The 27,084-nt window shown below is 39.5% G+C and overlaps 3 protein-coding genes and 1 pseudogene across 3 annotated transcripts; all 4 read left to right on the forward strand.

Moving 5' to 3' along the window:
* Positions 1 to 1,874: 1,874 nt before the first annotated feature.
* On the forward strand, positions 1,875 to 3,183 carry LOC110298097 (hemoglobin subunit epsilon-Y2). The gene is made up of 3 exons (XM_021167106.2): positions 1,875 to 1,966; positions 2,087 to 2,309; positions 3,055 to 3,183. Exons 1-3 carry the CDS (start codon positions 1,875 to 1,877, stop codon positions 3,181 to 3,183), a joined length of 444 nt encoding a protein of 147 aa, XP_021022765.1.
* Positions 3,184 to 5,393: 2,210 nt separating this feature from the next.
* LOC110298179 (hemoglobin subunit beta-H0) lies at positions 5,394 to 7,017 on the forward strand. The gene is made up of 3 exons (XM_021167240.1): positions 5,394 to 5,485; positions 5,817 to 6,039; positions 6,889 to 7,017. Exons 1-3 carry the CDS (start codon positions 5,394 to 5,396, stop codon positions 7,015 to 7,017), a joined length of 444 nt encoding a protein of 147 aa, XP_021022899.1.
* A 6,696-nt stretch (positions 7,018 to 13,713) lies between these two features.
* LOC110297895 (hemoglobin subunit beta-H1) lies at positions 13,714 to 15,128 on the forward strand. Its single transcript, XM_021166973.2, has 3 exons — positions 13,714 to 13,805; positions 13,912 to 14,134; positions 15,000 to 15,128. Exons 1-3 carry the CDS (start codon positions 13,714 to 13,716, stop codon positions 15,126 to 15,128), a joined length of 444 nt encoding a protein of 147 aa, XP_021022632.1.
* Positions 15,129 to 20,577: 5,449 nt separating this feature from the next.
* LOC110299487 (hemoglobin subunit beta-like) lies at positions 20,578 to 21,858 on the forward strand (annotated as a pseudogene).
* The last annotated feature ends 5,226 nt before the right edge of the window (positions 21,859 to 27,084 follow it).

Below are 27,084 nucleotides of genomic sequence, written 5' to 3' on the forward strand. Positions count from 1 at the left end.
TAATGTGTTCATATGGAGGTGCATCACACAAAACGTAGCTATTTTAACATGTATAAAATATCCATATTCTAGTCAATCCTATATATATACATTATTTAGTAGGTAATAGTCTGCCAAATTAGTCTATGCCATGAGAAGATAAGTTCACATCTATACTGGCCATGGGTTAGAATCTGTACTCAAAAGATAATGTAGAGAAAAAGCTGACAGAGGGCCAGAGATTCAATTATTTGTAATAATGCCAATTTGGGGAGACTTTAAACAAGATAATGTTTCTGTAAGCATAGGAGAAAGTAAAGCAAAGGTGTTCTCATATGTCAGAAATGGCTGTTATACACATAACAAATCATCATAAAAGTCAGGGCAAGCCAAAGGTTATAGAGAAGATCCTCTGGGTAAATTTGAAACACAAAGATTTGAGACACAGAAGCCACATTGCTAAATGAAAAATAGGCACTATCACTTGGGCCCCAGAAGAAAAACAAACAAATGTAAAAAATAAAACAGAACTAAACTAAATAAAATGAAAGTGTTGGAAGAGAAACTCTTAGGGGGGTTAGAAGCACAGGAAGCCATAGAGGAGGTAAAAGGAAGAAATGCAGGCAGAACTGACCAGAGGCAGGTTTGAGGACAACTTTCCTATAAATAGGAAAGCCAAACTGTGACCAAATCTGGAGCCTTCCTCCCTTGGTCAACAGTTCTCTCACCTTACAATTATATCACTTTTGTGATTCTGTTTACTTAAATAAAAGGTGGATAATGATAACTGTCTTGCCAGATGCAGATTAAATAGGATGGTGTAAAACTATCCTTCAAGCACATGGATGCAGTTAAACACATACAAATGTAGGCTTTTAATTTCAGGTCCACTATGTAGGAGATAGCTAATAATTCCAAGAAGAGAGTAGAAATCAAGCACTCTAGCCATCCTTTAGTTATAATAAACACTATCCACAAATGTTTCTCAAGGATATTGATGAATCAACTCACTCATTCCTCAGTTGAATCACAAAGCCTAGTTTAAAGTTATTTCAGTTCCACCTCACAGATGAGAAATATCTATATGGAAATAAGCAAGGAAAGAGATCAAAGCGATATTACCAATGGAGTAAGGTTCTCAAAGGTTTGGTCAGAGAACTCTCTAGAATCACAAAACGAGAACTTGCTATATCCATCTTCTCTACACTGTCACTCCCTGTTGTTGTATTTTGGAATTGAGTCTTAGGACCCATTGTCAATCCTTTGCTACTGTATTCATCCTCCAGATGCAACTATGTATGAGTCTTGTCTACTTGGGGCAGTATATATCTAGGAGATAGAGTTATAAAGCACATATCCCAAGAAAAGGAGAAACAGATGTAATATTGGCATTTCTGTGTCCACAGCACAAACTCCTTTTTTCTTGAGTTTGTTCTTATTACTATAGCCATTCTTTCCCTAAACGGTAAAGTTATTTTAGACTGGATTTTTTTTTTAACTATAGTGGGCTAAACTCCTATCTCTGTGCCTTTTGTGGAAAAAGTGATGAGAGAAATGGGCGTTATACTGGGAATTTACATGTGGAGAGTAGAAAATGAAAAGAGAATAAGCAAAACAAAGACAGTTTTTGTTGAAGGAGGAGCCAAAAAACAAAGAATGCCTCCATATCTAATGTGCATTATCATAAACACAGTGTACAGTTTTTGCTGACCCTCCCATGACCTGGCTCCACCCATGAGGACCACAGGTTAGGCTGACCAATGGCTTCAAAGAATAATGCAGAACAAAGGGTCAGAACATTGTCTGTGAAGCATAAAAGGCCACCACTTCTAGCAGCAGTATGTACTTGCTTCTGACACTCCTGTGATCACCAGCAACCTCCCAGACTTGCCATCATGGTGAACTTTAATGCTGAGGAAAAGACCCTCATCAATGGCCTGTGGAGTAAGGTCAATGTTGAAGATGTTGGTGGTGAAGCCTTGGGAAGGTAAGAATTGTCTTTTAGTGCATCTGGGAGAAGGGTGAATAGTTCCTTGTACAAAGAGCTAGGGAAATCAAGAATTCTGAGTCTCCCTTATATTTCTACTTGTCTTTCTTCACTTTACAGGCTTCTTGTTGTGTACCCATGGACCCAGAGATTCTTTGACAGCTTTGGGAACTTGTCCTCTGCCTCTGCCATAATGGGCAACCCAAGGGTCAAAGCCCATGGCAAGAAGGTGCTGACTGCTTTTGGAGAGTCCATTAAGAACCTAGACAACCTCAAGTCTGCCTTGGCCAAGCTCAGTGAACTGCACTGTGACAAGCTACATGTGGATCCTGAGAACTTCAAAGTGAGTCTAGGGCAATGTCACAAATTTATTTTGGATTTGTCTCGGGGACAAAATTAGAAGCCAAGAATATGAATGTGGGGGTGCTTACTTAGCTGTCAAAGTTAATTAATTGGTCCCAGTAGGGTGACAGTGAATGGCTGTAAGAAGCCTAAATTAGTTTACAGACATTTAGAAAATTTTGTTGTGATAAAATATTCTTGGATTTATCATGGAGAGTAATATGAAAGAGTAGTAGATCTATGCAAGAAGAAATGGAATAGGGAGTGGAAAAATCTTAACTTTTTGTGGGTCCTATTGATTGATGTTGAAGAAAAGTCTTGCAAGACAACCTTATGGTTAATTTTCTCAATAAACATAAAATTGTATTAAATTCCCAGGTGAATATCTTGACAAATGGAGGCTTGTTCTTACATTGGGGTTAGTTTTAAAACTCTACCAATAGCAGTTGGAAAACAGAAATTCTGAATTTACAGATACTAGACAACTGTAGAATGAGAATAACAAGACAGGCAAATAAATATGATGAGAATAGAAGGTATGCGAATCCAGGCAGAACAGTGGTGAGTGGGAAAAAAAGAGGTACAATAGAAAAATGGAATCTATGCTCATCAGAGATGATTGAGGAGACTGATGCTGAATGTGTTAAAGAGTATGGGTTCAAAATATTTCTTTGTTTTTAAATGCATATTCGTTTCAAATCTTCCTTTAACACACCGATTTGTTTCTTTTGTCTTTCCATCAACAGCTCTTGGGTAATGTGCTGGTGATTGTTTTGGCTAGTCACTTCGGCAATGAATTCACAGCTGAGATGCAGGCTGCCTGGCAGAAGCTGGTGGCTGGGGTGGCCACTGCACTGTCCCACAAGTACCACTGAGCCCTCTCTCTAGCTGTCCAGCAATCCCGTGTGTCCGCTATGCCTCCTTTCTGCACATGAATACTGGACTGTTCCTTGAAAGCACAGCATGTTTAATAAAGATCATCCTTCCTGGTAATCAAAAATTCAGTTTTGTCTTGTCTGCTTTCTACTTTTATGCTAAAGACACATATTTGATGTGTTTGTGGAAAGGGGGAAGCACAGGAAGACTCAGGCATTTATCTGAAACCTGCAGGGAATCAAGAGAGAAACGTAGATGTCATGGAAGGCTTCTACAGGCCCAGAGAGAGTCTAAAGCTGAGAAAGAATTCTCAGAGAGAAGAAAGAAATTTAGTGGAGAAGGCATTGTGTATGGAACATATGAACATTTACTGTAGAGGGTGAAGAAAAGGGTGACAAGTGATACCTTGCAGCAGGTTGTGACATCCCATTACCATTAAGAAAAAGCTTTTATGAGATCCAAGAGCTAAGATAGAATTAACTTTCTTTTAAAAAGCATTTATTGGGTAAGCAATTGGTGTGCTCTGCCTCAGGGAAGACTCTTGATCCAGCTCTCAGCAACCCTTAGTTGACTGTAATTCTTTGTGTATGGTTGCGGTCTCATGGGCTTTATTTACCCCACCCATATTAGCAAATGTGTATCACAGCAGGCTTCATGGTCTTTTGGCTCTTACAATCTTTTGCCCTTCTTCTGAAGTGTTCCCTGATCTTTAGGTGTGTAGATGTATCCACTGAGGTTAGGCTCCACAACTCTGAAGTTTGAATGGTTGTGGATTTCTGTACTGGTCTTTGTCAATTGCAAAGAGTGTTCTACATGAGAGGAGAAGACTACAACTTATACATATACACATACACATACATACATACAATTACAACGACAAAATGACATGATTTTGAAAGGGAGCAAGGAAGGTATACAGAGGGTTTGGAGGGAGAAAAGAAAAGGGTGATGTGTTTTAACCATATTATAATTTCAAAAAAAGTTTTAAAAGTTTATTGTTTAAGTTTTATGTGCCTGTGTGTATGTAAGTATTTATGCTTGTGTATGTGACAGGAGATGCTCCTGGGGACCAGAGCTATTCTTTTCCCCTAGACATGGACTTCAGGTCGTAATGTTGGTAGATCTGTATACATTGCTACTATCTCAAATATGTCTTATGTTAAATATATAGTTTGTTTTCTCTCGGATTGTATTTTCAGTAATGACACAGCATTATATAGGAAGATCAAAGAAATAGTTAGAACTATAATTAGAAAATCAAAACTAGGGATATTTTTCCTAATGTATAATTCTGTCCCAGCTGAGACAGTGTATGTGGACTGAATGAAACTATCCCGGCCACTTCTGAGTTATTCTAAAAAACACAAACCATCAAAGACAGATCCTGGTTGAAGCAAACTGAATGATCAGTCATTCAGCATTTTTGGTACATAAATTAATATAGGCACAGAGAAGACTAAACCCATACCCTTCTACACTTATCCAGTGGGTATCACAGTGCTTAGTGACAGACTATACATTGCATTCACATGGTGGAAATGCCATGGTTACATACAGTAGATTCCTTTATATAATGTATATTCCATAGTGGAGACAAATGCAGAGATGTTCTGCTATACCACAGTAATCTATTCCTACTCAGATACTGCAATGCAATGGGAGATGCTTTCCTGGGACTGTTGGGAACTAGGAAGATCATGGCTTAAACCTACAGAAAATACATGGCTTGTGAATACAAGGCATATTTCTGTAACTTAGGTCCTGAAACCCATGCCTAAAAAGAACCTCAGGCTCACTGTTTTCTCCATGTTTGCCTGTGCTTCAGCTTAAATGTATTCCTCTAAGTCTTAAATGAAAAGGAAAAATTGTGAAAGACACCCTTGCAAATCTCCTGTTGAGGGAAGGGGCTAAACATAAGGGAGGGAGGAAGGAAAGAGGATGAACTCTGGGAAAGCTGCAGCAGGAGGCTCTGTCTCCCCAAGGCAGGGGGCCTACTGGACACTATCTTAGTACAATGCTATCTAGACCTTACTCCACTGGACCCCACCCCTGTCTTGCCCAGACTCTCTTGACCAATAGCCTCAGAGTCCTGGGGAGGGGTAAGGGGAGCAAGGTCCAGGGTGAAGAATAAAAGGACAGCTCTTCAGCCTCTTGAACACACCTGCTTTTGCACATCTGAGAGCATCTCCAAGCTTCTAGACCTCACACCATGGTTCACTTCACAGCTGAGGAGAAGGCAGCTATCACAAGCATCTGGGATAAAGTGGACTTGGAAAAAATTGGAGGAGAAACTCTGGGAAGGTAAGGAATGGAGGGAAATTGTCCTTGTGCATGGCAGAAATTTCCTCTAGGACAGTGGTCTTCAACCTTTCTAATCATGCTACCCTTTAATACTGGTTCTCATGTTATGACCCCTTAACCATAAACAATTATTTTAGTTGCTCTTTTGTAATTGTAATTTTGATACTGTTACGTAGATGTCTGTTTTTTTTTTTTTTTTTGATGGTCTTAGGTGACCCTTGTGATGAAAGGGTCATTCTACCCTCAAAGGGGTCATGACCCCCACAGAGCTTGAGAAACACTCTTCTAGAGGTTTGTGACATACTCTGACTTTTTAACTGCTATGTTTTAGGCTCCTGATTGTTTACCCATGGACTCAGAGATTCTTTGACAAATTTGGAAACCTCTCTTCTGCCCAAGCCATCATGGGTAATCCTAGAATCAAAGCCCATGGCAAGAAAGTGCTGACATCCCTGGGCTTGGCAGTTAAGAACATGGACAACCTCAAGGAGACCTTTGCTCATCTTAGTGAGCTGCACTGTGACCAGCTTCATGTGGATCCTGAGAACTTCAAGGTCAGTTCTAAGTATGCTCATGTGTTCAATTTAAATTTGACACGGGGAAAAGAATAAAAGTTAATACCTTGATTTGTTATTCTGGGCCAGATTTCAAAGTATGTGGGTATAGATCTCATGTCAATTAACTTCTAGAAATGTCTCCAATACATTTGCAACTGTTCAGAAAAGTTTTTCAGACAGACATTTGGTGTCTCAGTATGTAAGTCAGTTGATGAAATGCATCTCTGGGGTATATGAATCCTGAGACTGGAGCAGTACCAAACAGACACAAAGTAGCAGACTTATAGAGTTGCTTATAGAATCCTCCTCACTTTTGTGTTTTATTTTAGAAGGTAGCAGATACATGTAAGTAGATTAGCCCTTGAAATTGACATTTTGTTCTAGGGAAGGAGAAATATCCTATTTATGTGGATTCTAATGACTAACACTTCAGCAAAAATATGAGAGGAAATTTGACAGATGTTTCTCATTGGTTTGATGAACTTCCTAAAAAATATTACAATCCTAATGAGTAATATCATAAGTAGTGCCTGCTTCCTTCATTATGGGAAACTCTAGTAAATACATGGTAATCCCGTATTTGTAGAAGCCAGGCCATTGTTGAATGAGAAAAGGGGCAAGAGACAAAAGTGGCAGACTGAGATAAAGTAAAAACAAGTAGAGAAGGACCAAATGGGGTCAAGGAGGGCCCTTGAGCAATGAGATTGAACCAACATCCTCCTTAGAGTGGACAGACTGCTGGGGAGTCCTCAAGGAGAATAACTTACAAATACTGTTTGCCCTGTAAATTCTTTTCTTTATTTCCTTTTCTCATTTTTGTATATCTTTTTGTGTTTCCTTCCATAGCTCCTGGGTAACATGCTGGTGATTGTTCTTTCTTCTTACTTTGGCAAGGAATTCACAGCTGAGGTGCAGGCTGCCTGGCAGAAGTTGGTGGTTGGGGTGGCCACTGCTCTGTCCCACAAGTACCACTGAGCCCTTTCCCTGATGTCCAGCATTCTGTACACCCCTCAGCTCTGCCCTACCCATGGCCACTGTGCTGGTCTCTGAAAGCAGGGCTTCTGCTTAATAAAGTCCATTCTTTTCAGTAATCCATGAGTCATATTTTGTTGTGTCTGTTTCTTACTTTTGTGTTTAAAGAAAGAAGGCTGATGGGCAGATGGTAAGGGAGAGAGACAGAAGGACACTTGAGTTTCTTTTAGAACTTTGTTGGAATTCAGGAGAGGAAAGTAGATGTTACAGATTTTTTCTAGAGCCCCAGGAAAGATGAAAAGTTGGGGATAATTCTCATGTAGGAAAGCAAAGGGTTAATACCATGGAGAAAAAAGTTCTGTGGTAGTCACTAAAACTTAGTGTAGAGGGTGAAGAAATGCATGACAAATGATCACCTACAGTCTGTGCTATGTGCCATTTAATTAAGTTAAACTTTAGACAGATCTAATGCTCAACCTGAGATAATCAGTTTAATTATTTTAAAAACTAATTTACTTTTATTATGATTTTTTTTTTACTTTTTTGTTTTCTTTTTTTCCCCACTAATTAATTCACTTTACATCTCCAATGTTGCCCCCTCCCCATTACCCCTCACACAATTTCTTCTCACATCCTGCCTCATCTCCTCTGAAAGGGTTGATTCCCTCCTAGGGTATTCCTCCCCCCAACCCTGGCATATCAACTCTCTTCCTGACTAGGCACATCTTTTCCCACTGAGGTCAGACAAGGCCATCCACTTAGGGGAATTGATTCTACAGACAGTGAACAGCTTTAGGGACAGACAGGCTTATATTCTCCAGTTGTTGGGGGGACCATGAGAAGATTGAGCTACACATCTGCTCCATATGTGCTGGGACCTAGGTTCAGCATGCATATGCTCTTTGATTGGTGGTACAGTCTCTGAGATCCCCCAACAGTTCAGGTTAGTTACTCTGTTGGTCTTTCTGTGGAGTTCCTATCCCCTTAGGGTCCCTCTATCCTTTCCCCAACTCTTACATAAGAGTCTCAAGCTGCATTCAATGTTGGCATTCATTTCCGGGAGGGGTTTAGGTTTAAGTGTGGGAAGAGACAGGAGATGGGGCCAAAGGGCCAGGAGAATGAATGGAAATCTGCAGTTGGCAACGTTGTGGGTATGGGGGAACATTACTAGGATGTGCCAGAAACCTGAGATGGGGGAGGCTCCTGAGGGTCCATGGGGGAGGTAACCTTATCTGAGACTCATAGCAGTGGAGGTATGGAATCTGAAAAGTCCACCTCCAGTAGCCAGACTGGAAGTCCAGTTGAGGGATAAGGACACTAACCCATCCACAAAACATTTGACCCCAATTTGTTCTGTCTACAAGAAATGTAGAAACAGAGAGGGAACAGGAATTGAGGGAATGGCCAACCAATAACAGGCCCAACTGTAGAACCATCCCATGGACAAGCACTACTCCTTGACCCTATACTCACTTAAGCTTGCAGACAGGAGCCAGCATCACTGTCTTCCTAGAGGCTCCACACAGCAGCTGACTTTAAAAAAAAAAAAGATTTATTTCTCTTAATCAAGTATCTCTGCATTTATCTGTGTTTGGGTTTGTGCATGTGAGTATAGGAGACTATAGGCATCAAGTTCCACTAGAGCTGGAGTTACAGACGGTTGCGAGCTGTACATGCTGAGAACTCAGGTGCTCTGAGGGAAGTATTTGCTCTCAAACATGGAGTCATCATCTCTCCCATGCTAAATGAACATTCTCCAACAGATACTATATCAGATGTCCTCTGTAACTGATGTAAGAAAAGGGACAAGTTGATAGAAAGCAGTAAATATATAAGAAAAGGTTTCAATGAAACCACCACTTCAGACTTGTTTTTTGAAGGCATTCCTTATCTCAAGGAGGAATGAAAGCTAAGAGATGCAACCACTGTGCTTTTCTCTGCTACTGTAATAAGCAATATGATGATGATAGGGAAAGAATGTAAGTGGAATCTTCTCCAGTCATGTGGGCATGATAATTTCATGCACAGGACATCTACACGAATGCCAAAAAGTTCTGTCATTTAAGGTCACTGAACTAGATCTTGATGATTTGTATAAAACTAGAAGATGCTGAAGAGATAAAATACTGGTAAAACTAGACAATAGGGATCTTAATTATAAAAAAAACCTCAATATTAATACTTTATTAAGCATTAAACAATAACACTTACCTGGTGAAACATGCTTATCACTCCACTACTTGAAAGGCTAAGCAAAGTGTCACAGTTTCAAGAGTTACCTGAGCAACAGATGGAGTTCAAGGACAACCAAAGAACTCAGTGAGTTGCTACCTCAGCATGGATAATAAAAATCTGGTCTGAGGGTGCTGCTCAGAGCAGAGCACTGTCCTAACATGTGGACTGCTAGGGAATCAAGATCCACTAGCACTAAACAAAAGACACCAACTGAATTGATTAGTAAAGAATAAGCAGTCTCAGGATTTCTGACTCAAGAAATGGAATTACTAAGAAAAATATTCTTAAGGATCCAATTTAATTTAAATGCTTAGGAATCATTACAGAGATATAAAAGTTTAAAATGAAGAGGTGAAGCAAGGCATGCAACCTGAGGTAATGTTCCAAGGTGGGATGGGGGAGACATAGTGTCAGATTAACTCAAATATATGAGAAGAAAACAGAAGACAGTCGAAGATGAAATCACAAATACTGAGTGGACATAACTACATAAAGTGTACATTGACTTGGAAAACTCATGTGGGTGAAGCACACTTGAGAGAATTTAAAGGTGCTCAAAGAAATTCAAGCCCTAGTCAATCTCTTGTCAAGGCTGGTGATTTTTAAGTGGTAGAAGTAAGAGAACCACATCTTAGCTACTGATTCCATAGATTGGTTAGAGTATGACTGGTGGATTGTATTTTAAGTTGTCTTTGTCCACTTTAAATATGAAAGAACAATGATTCTTGTAGTTTCAGGCTAACAACATTGACCTTTTTGGTCTACAGCATTTCAATATGACAATAAACAGGAAAACAAAACAACAAACCAACAATAGCAACAAAAATGCAGGCATTGTATATGACACTCAAATTAGTTTTCTCTGGACCTGTCAAGAGATGAGACAATGCCCATTTTTTATAAATTTTCTTTTCTCCTTATGCCATCATGAATATTTTGGCTCTAGAGATCAGCGGATAAAGGATGGCAATTATGCAGTGGTGGGAGGAAAGTATTTTTGCCAAATGTTTCCGAGCTATATATACCTATAACCACTCCAATGAAAAAAAAAGATAACTGAAAAATAGTTCTTCATATGTGCACACACACATTCACATATACAGGTAGGATGATAAAAGACTTTTGCTTGTTTTATTTCTCAAGACAAGGTCCTATTCTGTAGCTTCGATAGCTTAGAACTTAACATGTAGACTGTGTGCTAGCCTCAAGCTCACAGAGATGTGTCTGCCTCCTTCTTCTGAGTTCTGGGATTAAAGGCATGTGCTATTCTGTGCAGCCTATGATAGTCAATATACATTTGCAATAAAAATTATTTGAGAGAAGTACCCTATGACCCTAGAATAGTATTGCACAAGAAATGAGTAATATTTAAAGGTTATGTCATTATAGTTTCTCATTTCTATTAAGGAAGATGGATTCCTCTGTTAGATTATGAGCACTGCAGCAACACACCCACCATGGTCCACTTTATTATTTTTATATTTGGTGCACATGGACATTATCAGCTTCACTGTCACAGAAATATTTATTTTCTTTTCCTTGAGAACACTGAATTTGCTATTACAACATTTTCCAGTATCTTTCTGTGACAGGTTACTTCTAGACATTCTGGACACAATAAACTTAACTCTTCATTATGAAGAGAAACTGAATCCCATACCACCATGTCCTATCCTTGTGAATCCCAATTGTTAATTTTCTTCCTAGTAATAACATATTAAAATCTTTTTTGTTTGATATACTTACTCATTTCTGTATCTTCTATCTCCTAGTGAATGAGGCTAGAGAAAAGTTCTGTCTTGTCTCTCATACAATATAAATCCCAGGACTTGTGAAGGAGAATTCCAGAGAGAGGCAGCAGGAATGGGTGGGTGGGTGAGTGAACACCCTCATAGCAGGGGGAGGGGAGATAGGATAGGAGGGTTTGGGGGGGCATGGGAAAGGGGATAACAATTGATATGTAAATTTAAAAAATCAATAAAAGAGAAACAAAAGATCCCAGGACTAATACTAATAATTATCACATAGTTATGAGACAAATATTGATTGAGCGAACGTTTGACATTACATGAATTAGCTGTCATAAAGAAACGGTTTCAAAATCCTGAACTAACATGACATGGGGATTATGGAGGGTTTATTAATAGACATGAAATAATTAATACAACTTTGTAGGAAATTGCCCCAAGACTGCTGAAAAGCAACTTAGGGTTACTGGTTAAGATATTTGGAAGCTTAAACTCAGGACTACCAACTATCCTCCAAGATTAAATCATGGAGATAGAAGCTAACGGAATATGTATGTACATATTTGCCATCTCACGAATGACTTCCTTTTAAAAGATCATAGCTCTAGAAGGTACCAGAGATCGAGGAGCTGAGAGACTTTCAGGATTCAAAGGGAGAGACCTAAGATGAAATCTCCTACAGTGAAAGAGGGAACTTGTAGAGTCCACCTCCAGTGGAAAGACAGGGCATCAAGTGTAGGAATGGTGTTGCCATCCCACAGTCATAAACTCTGACCCAATACTGTTCCTGCAGGGACAAATGGAGAAGAGCCTGAGGAAAAAAAGGTTCAGTGACTGGCCCAATTTAGAATCCAGCTCATGGGGAGGCTCCAAGGCATGACACTATTACTGATATTATGGTGTGCTTACAGACAAAGCCTAGCATGGCTGTCCAACATGAAGCTGAGTCAGATGCAGATACATACACCTAACCAATGGACAGAAGTCATGGACCCCTGTGGATGAACTGGGGAAAAGCTGGAAGAAGCTGATGAGGAGGGCAACCCTATATGAAGTTTCAACTGACCTAGACTCCTGAGATCTCTCACACACTGAGCCACCAACCAGGCAGCATACACCAGCTGATATGAGGTCACTGACACAGATACAGCAGAGGACTGCCTGGTCTGGCCTCAGTGAGAGAAGATGCACCTAACCTTTGAGAGACTTGAGGTCCCAGGGAGTGGGGAGGTCTGGTGTAATGGGAGTGGGGAGGCATCTTCTTGGAGATAGGGGAGGAGGTATGGGATGAAGAACAATCAGAAGGCAGACAGGGAGGGAGATAACAATTAGACTGTTAAAAAAAGATTTATCAGTGAAAAGAAAGAAACAGAGAGAGAGGGGGAGAGAGAGAGAGAGAGAGAGAGAGAGAGAGAGAGAGAGAGAGAGAGAGAGAGAGAGAGAGAGAGAGAGAGAGAGAGAGAAGAAGAAGAAGAAGAAGAAGAAGAAGAAGAAGAAGAAGAAGAAGAAGAAGAAGAAGAAGAAGAAGAGGAGGAGGAGAACATAGCTGGTTCTTGATCATATTGCATGTTTTTTACAGCCACACAAATAAAAATTTCTATTCACCACTACATTACAATAGCTACAAAACCTTAAAAGCTGTCAGTAGAAAGTCACTGCTAGGGATGAACTTCATAATGTATAATCCAGTCCTAGCTGTGATAGTGTATGTGGGTGTTACTGCATGGAAATACCCTGTGTCTTCACAGTTAGGTTACAAACACACAAAATGTGAAAACAGAGCTGAGTTGAAGAAACCTGAAAGCTTGGTCATTCAGTGTTCTCAGTATTTAACCAGTAATGATCATAGAGAAGGCTAAACCTTCACCCTTTTCACCAGGCAGCTACACTTATCCTGGGGGGGAGGGGGACTGCCAATTGTATGGTGTCAACACTGTGCATTCAATGGGTGGAAAATGCTGTCATGTACATAGAGTAGACTTCTCTACTTTAGTGTATGATGGAATGTGGAGACGTGCTGTACTTCTACACAGTAATATATATATATATATATATATATATATATATATATATATATATATATATAATTTAGAAACTGAAATGTATTAGGAATGGGTTTCCTGGGGCTGTGGGAAATAAGAAGATCATATCCTAAGCCTAATGAAAGTGCATTCAATCATTTTGCACACCACTTCTTTTACACACCACTTCTTTGTTATACATGGCTTGTGAGTAAGATTCATATTTCTGTCACTTAGGTGCTTAACCCCATTCCTTAAAATAGCACCTGCCTCTCTGAGGATTTCCCATGTTTGCCTATGCTTCAACTTAAATGTATTAATCCCTCTAAGTCTGAAGTGAAAAAGGGAAGACTGTGAAAGACACCCTTGCAAATCTCCTGTTGGGGGAAGGAGCTAAACAGAAGGAAAGAAGGAAGGAAAGATGGTGAACTCTGCGAAAGCTGCAGCAGGAGGCTCTGTTTCCCCAAGGCAGGGGGCCTACTGGACACTATCTTAGTACAATGCTATCTAGACCTTACTCCACTGGACCCCACCCCTGTCTTGCCCAGACTCTCTTGACCAATAGCCTCAGAGTCCTGGGGAGGGGTAAGGGGAGCAAGGTCCAGGGTGAAGAATAAAAGGACAGCTCTTCAGCCTCTTGAACACACCTGCTTTTGCACATCTGAGAGCATCTCCAAGCTTCTAGACCTCACACCATGGTTCACTTCACAGCTGAGGAGAAGGCAGCTATCACAAGCATCTGGGATAAAGTGGACTTGGAAAAAATTGGAGGAGAAACTCTGGGAAGGTAAGGAATGGAGGGAAATTGTCCTTGTGCATGGCAGAAATTTCCAGGGTTTCTATAGGGTTTTGTGGCACACTGACATTTTAACTGCTAATGCCCTATGTCTTAGGCTCCTGATTGTTTACCCATGGACTCAGAGATTCTTTGACAAGTTTGGAAACCTCTCTTCTGCCCTGGCCATCATGGGAAACCCCCGGATTAGAGCCCATGGCAAGAAAGTGCTGACATCCTTGGGCTTGGGGGTTAAGAACATGGACAACCTCAAGGAGACCTTTGCTCATCTCAGTGAGCTGCACTGTGACAAGCTTCATGTGGATCCTGAGAACTTCAAGGTCAGTTCTGAGCATGCTCATGTGTTCATTATGGATTTTACTAGGGACAATATTGTGACTTGAGACTGTGATTGGTAATACCTTTACAGATGTTAGAGTGCATGGGTCCAGAATTCTTGTCAGTAACCGTTGTAGAAATCTTAATATTTAGCTGTGCATATATTGTGGGCAACAATGATTTGGGTGCAGATTTGAGTGAGCTACCAGCATTTCTGGGGCCTTGGGTTTGATTCTGAGCATTGGAAACTAAGCATTCAAATATTGGAATTTTTTTTAAAAAGGAGTATGTTTTTATAAATTAGTGCATCTATACAGGAAGAAACTGAATTTGAAGTTAATATATTATCATTCGAAAGGAAAAATACCTTAATTAATTGTGTCAATCTTAATGTCCAATCCTTTATGGAAGACCCGAGGAGGAAATCAAAATATAGGGTTTTTTTTTCTTATCATTTTGACAACTTTCTAAGTATTTTACTTTCCCACTGAGCATTGACACAGTTTGAGGCTTCTCTTTGGTTGGACTCTCAAATCTACGAAGAATCTTGTATTGCAATCATGTGTTGAGTTAGATTTGGCCATTGATGAATGAGACAGGGAGCAAAAATGAGAGGAGGTAAAAAGGGCAGAATGAGGAAAGGTACAGATAGAGCCAGTTGAGTTGAGTGGTGTCTGGGTACAAGAGGAGTCATGTAATTCAGTTGTCAAATGCATAACAGGAGAAGTGGTCGGTAGTGAGGGACTGGAATCCTCAAGGAACATAACTTTTTTTTTTTTTTTTTTGGTTTTTCGAGACAGGGAACGTAACTTTTACACGTCACAGTTTTGAAACTACTGATCATTCCTATGTGCCTTTTTGTTACAGCTCCTGGGCAACATGTTGGTGATTGTCCTTTCTACTCATTTTGCCAAGGAATTCACCCCAGAGGTGCAGGCTGCCTGGCAGAAGCTGGTGATTGGAGTGGCCAATGCTCTGTCCCACAAGTACCATTAAACTCCATTCCAGAACACCGGAAATCCCATGTGTCTCTGATGCCCTCTTTGAGTCCATGGGGACTGGATTAGGCATTGAGAGCACAAAGTTTGTTTAATAAAATTGATTCTTAATAACATTGACTTTTTGGGTTTTTTTGGTTCGTTTTTACTTTTATGTTGAAGAAAGATCTCAATGGGCTTGTTGGTGGGAAAAGACAGAAGAAGAAACCAGATAGAGTGAAGTATTAGGGAAAGGGCTAAGTTAAAGATGAGAAAGTTTTCTCCAGGAAGAGATGAAAGGGTCTGTTCAGTATAAGATAGGGTACAAATATTTACTGTGCAAGGTAAAAAGTAGGGTTGCAGGTAAAGAAGACTGGTGAGATTTATTTTTTAAGTTTCTATTTCTTTTTTAAGTTTCATTTTATGCATATGAGTGAGTGATTTTCCTGCATACACATGTCTGTGTACTACCTGTGTGTGGTGCTCATGCAAGCCACAATATAGAATTACATCCCCTGGAACTTGAGTTACAGCCAATTGTGAACTGTCAAGAAGGTACTGGGAGCTGAAGTCTGGTCCTTTGAAAGAGTTATTTACCACTGAGCTCCCTCTCTAGCCCAAGATCTGCTAGAGATTTTTAAGAGAATACCTTATCTAAAATATGAACGAAAAGTATTGGTTATGATTAGTTATATTTCTGAAAGAGCTATCTTACATCTTGTGAGACTGAGGCATTAAAGAAAAGGGAGGAATTGAGTGAAAGTTGGGAACATTCCTGAAAAAAAAAATTACAGGAGCTACTGTACTTATACTTTCTTTAGGTATTTGGAAAGGTTATTCCACTGGCACAGTGAGGAATAAAGGCTATAGCATCCAGTGGTCCAGATCTTGTAATGGGGTGTAACATGGGCTTACATGAAATGAGCTTACATCTAGCAGAGGAGTGATAAATTTGTGGATCATTTGTGAACAAAGAAGATTTCATTTAAGTGAAGACTACATGATTATAAGAAGGTTTACAGTCTCTACTGAAGGGTACATTGATATCTTGAATAAAGACTACTCAATAGATAGAACAGTTAAACAGGGGGAAAATATGACAAAGGTTAGATGTTACAGGCCCCTGAGTATAAAAACATAACAGATGACTATGTTTCTGGGAATGATAAACCCAATATTTAGGAGGCTGAGGCAAAGGCAGCTAGTTTAAGATATTCCAAGTCATTTAGGAATGTCAAGCCATGCTAGAAAAATTACTGAGATCTGGTGGCACAATGAAAATGCAAAGAGGGGAGGAGGATGTTGGTCATCCTTGCCAGTAGGTACAAAGCCCCAGGTTCAATCCATAGCTATTCATACAGTACCAATCCAATGGAGTAAACTTTTAGTAACTACTACTTTCCTTAGGATAACTATGCTGAGAATTGAGATAATTGAGACAGCAAAGTTCTTTTGTATATGAAATGGATGCAAAGTTGCAGACATGAAACAACAGGAACTATAATTGCTTAAAACTAGAAAGTAAAGCAAGGCATTCAACCTAAGAAGGATGGTAAAGGTAGATGAGAACACTGTGAAGAACACATGGTGTCTGATTTACCAGGAAGAATGAGTAGAAAGATGAGAGGATGTCTGAAATCATCGCACTTTGGTTTACATAGCTAGAGGAGGCCATGAGGTGACCTGAGACCCTTGTGTCAATGAGTTTGCTTGAGAGAGTGCAGGGTGCTCAGGGAGGAATGGCTTTCTTGTCCTGAGTCAGTCTTATACACAATGTTTGAGTCTGCAAACAGTGGGAGCTACAGTGCTGAGCTGTGGCAAAAATAATTCCAGTTCCTGCTTCTTGAACTCAACACACTGTCAGTAGCTGACTTTCCTTTTCATCTCTACCACAAGGATGGAGACCTTACGTATTGAGGCAAGGACATAGCTGAGCTCCATGTGATTTCAATGATGGCCACATCAGAATACATGTGGGATCTCATTGCATTCAAAGTGATTCCACAAGCTAGTGAGGACCATGCCCATTTTCAGTATTTTATTTTGCTTGCCTCCTATGTTATTCTGGCTTCTCGTGTCATTAGGTAAAATATGTTGGTGAGGGAGTGATGGCAGAAAATATACCCTTAGCCTTTAGAAAAGTCAATTTATGCCTTTCATTCAAAAGTCCAAAGAACATAATTTTAAAATTGTTTATAACTTGCTTTCACATTGATCAGGATGACATGATTGTTAACCAAAAACTTGGTTCTTTAGCTATTTCTATTAATTGAAATACAGAGAAGTGAGAAGATAAAAAAGGCTGACAATAATTGACTAACAATATTTTCATTATGAGTTCTTTATGTATATGTTTATATTTGATCATAAGGACAAGGGTGTACGTCTGTCTCTCTACTTATATAATGTTAGCATGACTCTGCACTGACAAATGCAAAAGACAAATTTGTCTATGCTCTGGTGATCTTTATCTTTGTTTTTTATTTTTAATTTTTGGCACAGGGTTTCTCTGTGTAATAGCCCTCACCGCTCTGGAACTCACTCTGTAGACCAGACTGGCCTCAAACTCACAGAGATCAGCCAGCTTCTGCCTCCTGAGTGCTGGGATTAAAGGCATGGCTCACCATACTCGGCTATGACTTTCATCTTTTCCTGGTAATTTAATTATTAAATTTTTCTCTCATAAAACACATTCTGACCAGTTTCCTTTCCTTCTATTTCACCCAGTTCCAACTCTCCTATTGTCCCCCTTTCTTTACCACAGATATATTTCTCCTCCATTTCCCTTCAGAAGAGAGCTGGCCTCCCAGGGATATCAACCTACATGGCATAAACAAGTAAACACCCTGTGCAGCCTAGGCTGGTTAGCCAGTAAGCCTCAGGAATCTCACTCTTTACCGCATCACTTTTTGTACTCCTCAGCGTTACTTGTATAACTCCCACTAGTTAATCTCTAGCTCTGATCTCTGTGCCAAATCCCAATACATGTCTATTGGACCCATTCACACAGCTGTCTCCTAGGTACCTTTTACTGCTGAGTTTTTCAGTTTTTCTGCCAAGGCTTTTCTACTAGTTTCCACTGCTTTAGTCACAATGTGCTTATGTTCCCCTCTCAAAATAGAGACTTAGTTCTTGAATTTTCTTGTTTTCTTTCCTGTGATCAATAATATTTTGGCTTAAAATGTCAAAGGAAAGTGATTTATAGCATATTTTAAAAATCACTCTTGATACCCCTCTGCCATCCCATAATATACATTTCCCCATTTTGGAATAAAAAAACCCCCACAGCTATGATATTGATATTTTGATGAATAAATGCAGTCTAGGCTAGGGGTGTCAGGGATACAGGGTTTATCTAGCATCTGAAGGCCCTGGACTGGATTCCTAATTCTTCAGCACAGAAGCACCAACTAGCCAATCATTGCATGGATTGGATTGGTTATTCTGATCAATTTTATGTTGCTGAAATCATACACTGCATCTCTCTTCCCTGGTACACATTTCCTCTCTTTTTCTTCCATTTCATTCTGAGCGCCACAGGCTTCCTCCCTCCATGTGTTTATGTCTTCTTTCCTTCCTCTTTCCTCCACTTCTCTATCCCACTGTCTCCCTCCTTTCATCCCTTTTAATTAGATTTCCTCTCTTTCTTTCTGTTCTCTCCCTCCCTTTTCCCCTTCTTCCGTCCCTCCCTTCCTCCATCCCTCCCTCCCTCCCTTCCTCCTTCCCTCCACACTCTCTTCCTTTTCTCTCTGCCTTCGTCCATCAATTCCCTTTCTTCTTTCCTTCTTTTTCTCACCTCCTGCTTCTCTCACCTCCCTCCCTTCCTTTTTCCCTCCCTTTCTCCTTCTCCCTCCTTCCCTCCATTTCTTTCTTGTTTTCCATTTTCTCCCTTCCGGTAATATATCCAGCTGTGAAATTGTCAGTATGATTTGAATTGGAATAAAAGAATACATGCTCTTCAAATATTTTTTAATTACTCTTCTCTCCTACAATACCATCCTACCACAGTTTTCTTTCCCCACAACTCCCTCCCATTGAACCACTCCCACCTTCCCTCTCACCCAGATCCATTCTTCCTCCATTTCCATTCAGAAACGAGCAGGTCTTCCAAGGATTTTCACTGAACCTGGCCTAACAAGTTACAATAATATGAGGCACAAATCCTCATATGAAGATCGGGCCAGGCAACACAGCAGAATAAAAAGGGTCCCAAGAGTAGGCAAAAGAGTCAGTGTCACCTCTGACTCCAACTGCTAGGTCGCCCATAAGAATATCTAAAAACTGTAATACATATGCAGAGGACCTAGTGATTCTGGGCTTTAGCCTCTGTGAGTCCCTATGAGTTCTACTTAGTTGATTCTGTGGGCTGATGTTTTGTTCTCCTGGTTTCCTTGACCACTATAAGTACTAAGAATCCTTCCTCCCTTTTCCATGGGGTTCCATAAGCTCTGCCTAATGTATGGCTGTGGGTTTCTGTATCAGTTCCCATCGCGTCAATATTTCCCTTTAAAAAATAATCTGTGGCTTTCTGTGCTCCTCCCCGCATCCTCAAAGCACTACTAAAGCTCGCCCGTTTGAATAAAAATCAGTGCCGTTTGTACTTCCTTTGTGGTCTTTGTCACATTATAATTTCAAACAGTTATGTGGCAAATATCTGGCTTGTGTCTTTATATGTTTCATCAAAATGTTCCTGTGGTACCCCATCATCCCATACCTATTTTAGTAGGTACCAAAGCACTATTCATTTATTTAATTTTTGTGAACATTCATTTCAATAAGGGAAAGTAAAATAACTTGTATTCATCAGGGTTTTGTCAAAGGAGAAAGAAAATACAGCAAATTTAAGACAAAATACATATGTGTGTACCATTTGAGTTCATGCATTATATTTTTTAAAAAAGAGAAAAGAAAGTTATGGTGCTGTAAGAAGGAGAGAGTGGATCTGGGAGTGAGTAAGGGGAGGGTTTAGAGATGAATATGATTAAAATACATTGTATGACATAACTTATGAAATAATAAAAAATACTTTTAATAAAAATTTAAAACATACTTCAGAAGATACACATTTCTAGAGACAAAGAGGAACTAGAGTCAACTTGATAAGAATTTCATTCCACATTCCACTCCATCAAACTGAATCATAGAAAAGGATGAGACCTGTGTGTGGCTGGTGGCTGTATGAACAAGCAATGGGTGAACCCGATGGGAGATAAACAGAGGGAATAATGTTTCTGCATCAAAACACAGAATTTAAGAGAGCCAACACTACAGCCAGCTAGTGTAAACTGGAGAGGGTGGATATATCTTTCATTCACAAGCCAAATAATTTCTTCATATTTCAAGGTAACTTGCTCATAGGGTAGGGAGGGCAGGAGTCTGGGCTGGGCATAAAGGGCAGAGCAGGGCCTGCTGTGCCTACACTTACTTCTGGCACAGCTGTGTTTACTAGCAACCTCTGCTGAAACACTATGGTGGAGCTCACTGCTGAGGAGAAGGCAGCCATCACTGCCACATGGACTAAGGTGAAGGCAGAAAAACTTGGTGTTGAGTCCCTGGAAAGGTCAGTATCCGACAGCCTAAGGGAGCAAGTGGAAGGAGGTATGTTGAGGCACTGGATTTCTCTGTCCTCATGCTTCACTTGCTAGAATACTGACGGCTTATCCACACACCAAGAGATACTTTGACCACTTTGGAGACTTCTCCTTCTGTACTGCCACTGAAGGTAACCCCCAGCTGAAGGCTCTTGGTAAGAAGATGATGGAATCCTTTAGTGAGGGCCTGAAACACCTGGACAACCTGAACTACACCTTTAACCAGCCCGATTGAGCTGCACCGTGACAATCTTCATATGGATCCTGAGAACTTCAAGGTGAGTTGGCTAGATGCACTGCCTTCTGCTCACGCTCTTGATTTCTACTTACTGCTGCATCCCCCACCTTCTCTTTCACTTGCTTACACTTCATTGTCTAATGATTTTCAACTTTTGTTCAATATCCTTCTTAATTTACCCCTTTCACAATCTTCAATTAAAGAAATGTATTTATTTTATATCCTGTCTTTTGTGCCCCACCCACAGCTCTACCTACATTTATCCTCAAGTCCCTTGCTTAGACCACAAGTCAAATGGTACATTCTGTTTTTCATTTTCTAATTCTAGATTTGGGGAAACATTCTTCCATCTCCCCCTAATATAGGAGGCTTTATGAATCTTCTCAAGGAAGAGAAACAGAACATCTGGTTTTAGAGGATATGAGAAAAAGAACAATCAGAATTCCATGAAATTAGTAAAGGTTAAGATGAGGAAAAAATATGTGGATGGAAGGTCTGAACATCTTGTTAGAGATGGAACAATAGTGGTAAATAGAGAGCCTATCATCAGATTAATCAACTGATTATTAAACATACACTTAGGATATAAATATATGCATAGATAAAATATATGTACATATATATATACACAAAAACACACATGTATATTTACTTTTTTATTTTGGAAGAAATTATCTAGGAATCAAACTGGGATAGAATGTTGGCAGAAACCTGTGGTGTTTGGTATGGATCTTCAGAAGCCAAGATTAATTTCCCTATCATATGCATGTTTGTCTTCCTCTTTCTCACAGTTCCTGGGCAGCAAGAAAGTGATTGTGCTGTCTCCACACTTTGGCAACAACTTTACTCCAGCACTGCAAGCTGCTTTTGAGAAGCTGGTGGCTGCTGTTGCAGATGCTATGATTTACAAGTATTACTGAGACCCCTTCTTTCGCATGGTCATTGGAAGACCCTTCCCTAGAATCCTGTGCTTTGAAGGTTTTTTTTTGGGGGGGTGTCCATCCTCATGGCATAGAATCTGCTTAATAAATAATTTCATGACTTATTTCATTCATTTTTCCCACTTAGGGATGTGCAACACAATAGAAGATCTACAAGGAAAAAGCTGCTCTGTATTTATGCAAATAGTTGGAAGAAAACTCTATAGAGATACTAAGGAAGGCAAAACATAGGATTTGTCATGTGTTTCATATAGAGAGGGTCTTACCCTTTTAGAGGATTTATGAGAAACTTCCAACTTGGGAAAAGGCTCAAGTCTGGCTACTGTTATGATCCAACAATTACCATGCAATGATAGCACAAATCTAATGCATAATGACTATCGAAAGCATTACCATGATTCTTCCTTTATCTGTAGACTTTAGCTTATACTACAACATAACAAGCCTATATATATATATATATATATATATATATATATATATATATATAGGCTCTTGGTAAGAAGATGATGGAATACACACACACACACACACACACACACACACATATATATATACCTTCCTTATCTTACTAGCTCCCAAATACCAATTTAAAATTTAGCTCTTGGATTATGTTGACCCCTCATTCAATGAACTAATATTTCCTAAAGAAATCATTATGAACTTTCTCACTCTACCAACTTTTCAAATTGCTCTTTTAATCACACATACACTCCCACACATGCACTCTTCTACATATGAACACACGGTCATGCTTTACAAATTTCTGCTTTGTGGGAGAGATTTATACTGCAATCTTTCTTGCTATTAAATTGTATTTTGCAATTAAATTACTATATAGGTAGTAAGCTGACATTAATTCAATGAAATAATCATGGACAATATATCTGAAACACCTATGGCTGGAGCTAATCAGAATAATTATAGGATATTATAAAGCTCTATCATAAATGCTACAAACTACAGGAAGGAAAAAGGAAGAAACCACAGAATTCTGATCATGTGTAGAAAAATTTCTTTCTTTGAATGTTCTTTCTGCTATATGTGAAATTAGAAAAAATTTTTAAAATTTTTTGATTCACATGTGTTCCTTAAAATTATATTCTGATTGGATGCTTTTAGATGTACTTGTTATTCAGAACCTGGCTCCTTTTTCTTTGTGAAGTCACCCAGTCTCCTAAAGAAAACACACACACACACACACACACACACACCATCATATATGGATTCATATATATGGGATATATATGTGAAAATACTGTTGTAGTAAATCTGCCTATGATGCAGGATATACTGACCACATTATACTGCACTGTTGGTAGCAAGCCTGAGTCCAGAGGCTGTTTCATGTTCAATCTGTCCTTCTCAGTGTATAGCTTATAACAGACAATGAAATTGCTTTGTATATAGAAAGTATCTTCTAGATCTCCCAGATGCAGGGCAACTGCAGAGCTATTTCATATAGCTCATGTTTCTGAACAGGTAAAATCACAAGAGTCAGATGTTAAAGAAGGATGGAATTTAGGGGAATGTTTTTCATTTAGGAATATATAGTGTTTAGAGGTTATGTCATCACAGCTCCTTATTCCTACCCTGGAAGAGAAGTTTTACCATGTTTATGGGCAACAACATAACCTGCCTGGTTCAACTTTATTATTTCCATATTTTCCTCATAGGACCATTATTTATTAGTTTCTATAGTATATAAATTTGTTGGTTTTTCTCCTGTTTCAGAATACTGACTTGGTTATTTTAACATATAAAATACTTTTTCTCCAATATTTTTCTGTGATAGGTCATTTGGATATAGAATAGTAACTTCATCCTTAGAGAGAATGATCATGATATAACCATGTCCTACTCTTATGAATCCCTACTGTTAATTTTCTTCTTAGAAAATAATATTAAAAATATTTGATTGATTTACTTTTTTCATTTTCCATATTTGTTATCTCCTAGTTTATGAGCCTAGAAGAAAAATTTAATTTTGTTTTTCATTTCATAAATCCTTAGGGCTAAACCATTATGATATAGTTACTCAACAAATAGTTGTTCAATGAATGTTTGTTACAATATGAAACTGTAATCTTTATTACAGTAATTTATTACTGTAATTTATGCAATTTTGTTACAATATGAAACTGTAGTCTTTAATGGCTGAGCCAGGGGGGAAGAACCTGGGTGAGAGAGGGGGTAAGGAAGGAATAGGAATGGGGATCAGGTCTGGGGAATAAGGGTGAGGTAGGGAGGGCTGGGAGAGGGAACAGAAATCAGTGGAGGCAATATGTACTCACTGATAAGTGGATATTAGCCCAGAAACTTAGGATACCCAACATATAAGATACAATTTGCTAAACGCATGAAATTCAAGAACGAGGACCAAAGTGTGGACACTTTGCCCCTTCTTAGAATTGGGAACAAAACACCCAGGGAAGGAGTTACAGAGACAAAATTTGGAACTGTGATGAAAGGATGGACCATCTAGTGATTGCCATATGCAGGGATCCATCCTATAATCAGCTTCCAAACGCTGACACCATTGCATACACTAGCAAGATTTTGCTGAAAGGACCCAGATATAGCTGTCTCTTTTGAGACTATACCGGGGCCTAGCAAACACAGAAGTGGATGATCACAGTCAGCTATTGGATGGATCACACGGCCCCCAATGGAGGAGCTAGAGAAATTACCCAAGGAGCTAAAGGGAACTGCAACCCTATAGGTGGAACCACAATATGAACTAACCAGTACCCTGGAGCTCGTGTCTCTAGCTGCATATGTATTAAAAGATGGCCTAGTCGGCCATCACTGGAAAGAGAGGCCCATTGTACTTGAAAACTTTATATGCCCCAGTACAGGGGAACCCCAGGGCCAAAAAGGGGGAGTGGGTGGGTAAGGGATTGGGTGGGTGGGTATGGGGGACTTTTGGGATAGCATTGAAAATGTAAACGAGGAAAATACCTAATAAAAATAAATTATATATTAAAAAAAAGAAATCAGTGGAGGCATCTTTGGAACTAACCAGAGACCTGGGAAAGGGGAGTGTTCCAGAAGTCTAAGGGGTTGGTTATCCTAGCTGAGACTCCTAGCAACTGAGGATATGGAGACTGAAGTGACTACCTCCTGTAACCAGGCATGACTTCCAGTGGAGGAGGCAGGCATCAAAGTTTCCACAAAACCTTTACCCCAAATTTGTCCTTTCTACAAGATGTGCAGGGGTAAATATGGAGCAAAGACTGAGGGAATGGCCAACCAATGACTTGCCCAATTTGAGACTCATCCTGTAGGAGAGAGTCAACCCCTGACACTATTGATGATACTCTGCTATGCATACAGACAGGAACCTAGTATAACTGTCTTCAGAAAGCCTTCATCCAACAGTTGATGGAAATAGATACAGAGATCCACAGCCAAATATCAGGTAGAGCTTAGGAAGTGGTGCAGAAGAGTGGGGGAGAGGATTGAGAGAGCCAGAGGGATGAGGACACCACAAGAAGACCTACTGAGTCAACAAAACTGGGGCTATGAGGGTTCACAGAGACTGACCCACTAACTAAAAAACATGCATGGATTGGACCTAGGCTCCCTACACATTTGTAGCAGATGTGCAGTTTGGTCTCCATGTGGGTCCCCTAACACTTGTAAAAGAAGCTGTTTCTGACTCTGTTGCCTTCCTTTGAATCCCTTTCCTCTAGCTGGACTACCTGGAATGGGCCCCAGTGGGAAAGCATGGATTTAGTACTGGTGCAATCTGCTGTCCCAGGGTGTGTGGCACCTAAGTGGGAGTTTTCCCTTCTCTGAGGAGAATGTAAGGGGGTAATGGGAGGAAGGATTTCAGAGGGTGGGACTGGGAGAAGAGGAAGGAGCAGGGACCATGACCTGGATGCAAAGTGAATAAATAAATTTTAAAAAGAGAGAAAACGCCAGAAACTGCTTGTAGGTGAGCATTCAGGTATGAGCAATGGCATGTGGAAAATGGATGGTACATTTATAGACATGTAAGAGTTAATTTATCTTTGGAAGAAATAGTCCTAAAAGCCTAAGGGGAGAGAAATTATTAAAAATAACTCCTAGATTGCTAGTAAGGTGATGACTTTAATTTTCCTGCACCTAAGACCATATATATCCTAGATGTCCAATGAGACAGAAAAGGCTTACTATTTAAGATTTTTGGAAGTTTAGATACTGGACATCAAGGTATCCTCCCAGGTCAGATCTCCAACTTTGAAACCAATTGGATATTTGGCTATGCTGAAAGAGTTGTATGCAGTACTATTGGCTCACAAATATTCTTTATTGAAGGAGAATCTAGATGGCATTTTCTCAATCTCTACATTCTGTTCCTCTACACCAATAAAAAAATCCTCTCTATATCCATTTCTATATAAAAGATATAAAAATCATCGCAGCTATAAATAAAATATTACTAAATAGATATAAAAAGCTCTCCTATTTGGCCATATGGCTATTCCCATTTGTGTGCAGATATGAGCTTTGCTAGAGATGAAGGCAATCAAAATGATTCATCTTCATTTTTTTTAATCTCATGCCATCCCTAGTTTGTACACTAAGATAGTTATATTAATTTACTTGAGTGTACATTTAGAAACAGCTACATTCCCTTTATTACTTGAGAGAGTCATACATACATAGAAATGTTTTGATCAAATCCACCCTTCAGTCCTTCCCATTCAAGTCTTCCCTTATTCACCTGCCCCCTTTCCTTCCCAACTTCATATGGCTTATATTTAAGCCCAGTCATTTGCCTTGTCATTCATGGCAAATACCATTTTGCTGTAGATGTCCACTACTTCTGGCTCTTAAAATATTTCACGCTTTTCTCTTCCAAAATTATCCTTGAGCCTTGGAAGAAGGAGGTGTGATATAGGTATTCCACTAAGAGCTGCCACAATCTTTCTCTGTGGATTGACCAGTTTTGTTTTTCCATTTATTGGTATCTGTACAAAGGAAGGAGCTTATCTAATGAGAGTTGAAAGATGTTTTATTCTATGTATATAGGGGTAAGTACTTAGGCAGAAATTTACTTTTATGCTTATTTAAGAGAATAATTATATTAGTGTTTCCTTTATGACTTGGGCAGCAATGTTTTGTGTCCAGATAACTGTACCAGGCATGAGTTCTATCTTGTGAAACAGACCTTAAATTCCATCAGAAACTGGTTAGTTGCTCTCATAACATTCACAC

This window comes from Mus caroli, unplaced genomic scaffold, assembly GCF_978045245.1.
Source record: "Mus caroli unplaced genomic scaffold, Mus_caroli_1 scaffold_8, whole genome shotgun sequence".
NCBI classification, from domain to species: Eukaryota; Metazoa; Chordata; class Mammalia; order Rodentia; family Muridae; genus Mus; species Mus caroli.

What these genes read in the sequence shown, in the direction of transcription:
- LOC110298097 (XM_021167106.2), top strand. Translation starts at nt 1,875, where the DNA reads ATGGTGAACTTTAATGCTGAGGAAAAGACCCTCATCAATGGCCTGTGG. An exon ending in GGTGGTGAAGCCTTGGGAAG is followed by an intron (nt 1,967 to 2,086) that starts GTAAGAATTGTC and finishes TTCACTTTACAG; the next exon opens with GCTTCTTGTTGTGTACCCAT. An exon ending in TGGATCCTGAGAACTTCAAA is followed by an intron (nt 2,310 to 3,054) that starts GTGAGTCTAGGG and finishes TTCCATCAACAG; the next exon opens with CTCTTGGGTAATGTGCTGGT.
- LOC110297895 (XM_021166973.2), top strand. Translation starts at nt 13,714, where the DNA reads ATGGTTCACTTCACAGCTGAGGAGAAGGCAGCTATCACAAGCATCTGG. An exon ending in GGAGGAGAAACTCTGGGAAG is followed by an intron (nt 13,806 to 13,911) that starts GTAAGGAATGGA and finishes CCTATGTCTTAG; the next exon opens with GCTCCTGATTGTTTACCCAT. An exon ending in TGGATCCTGAGAACTTCAAG is followed by an intron (nt 14,135 to 14,999) that starts GTCAGTTCTGAG and finishes TTTTTGTTACAG; the next exon opens with CTCCTGGGCAACATGTTGGT.
- LOC110298179 (XM_021167240.1), top strand. Translation starts at nt 5,394, where the DNA reads ATGGTTCACTTCACAGCTGAGGAGAAGGCAGCTATCACAAGCATCTGG. An exon ending in GGAGGAGAAACTCTGGGAAG is followed by an intron (nt 5,486 to 5,816) that starts GTAAGGAATGGA and finishes GCTATGTTTTAG; the next exon opens with GCTCCTGATTGTTTACCCAT. An exon ending in TGGATCCTGAGAACTTCAAG is followed by an intron (nt 6,040 to 6,888) that starts GTCAGTTCTAAG and finishes TTCCTTCCATAG; the next exon opens with CTCCTGGGTAACATGCTGGT.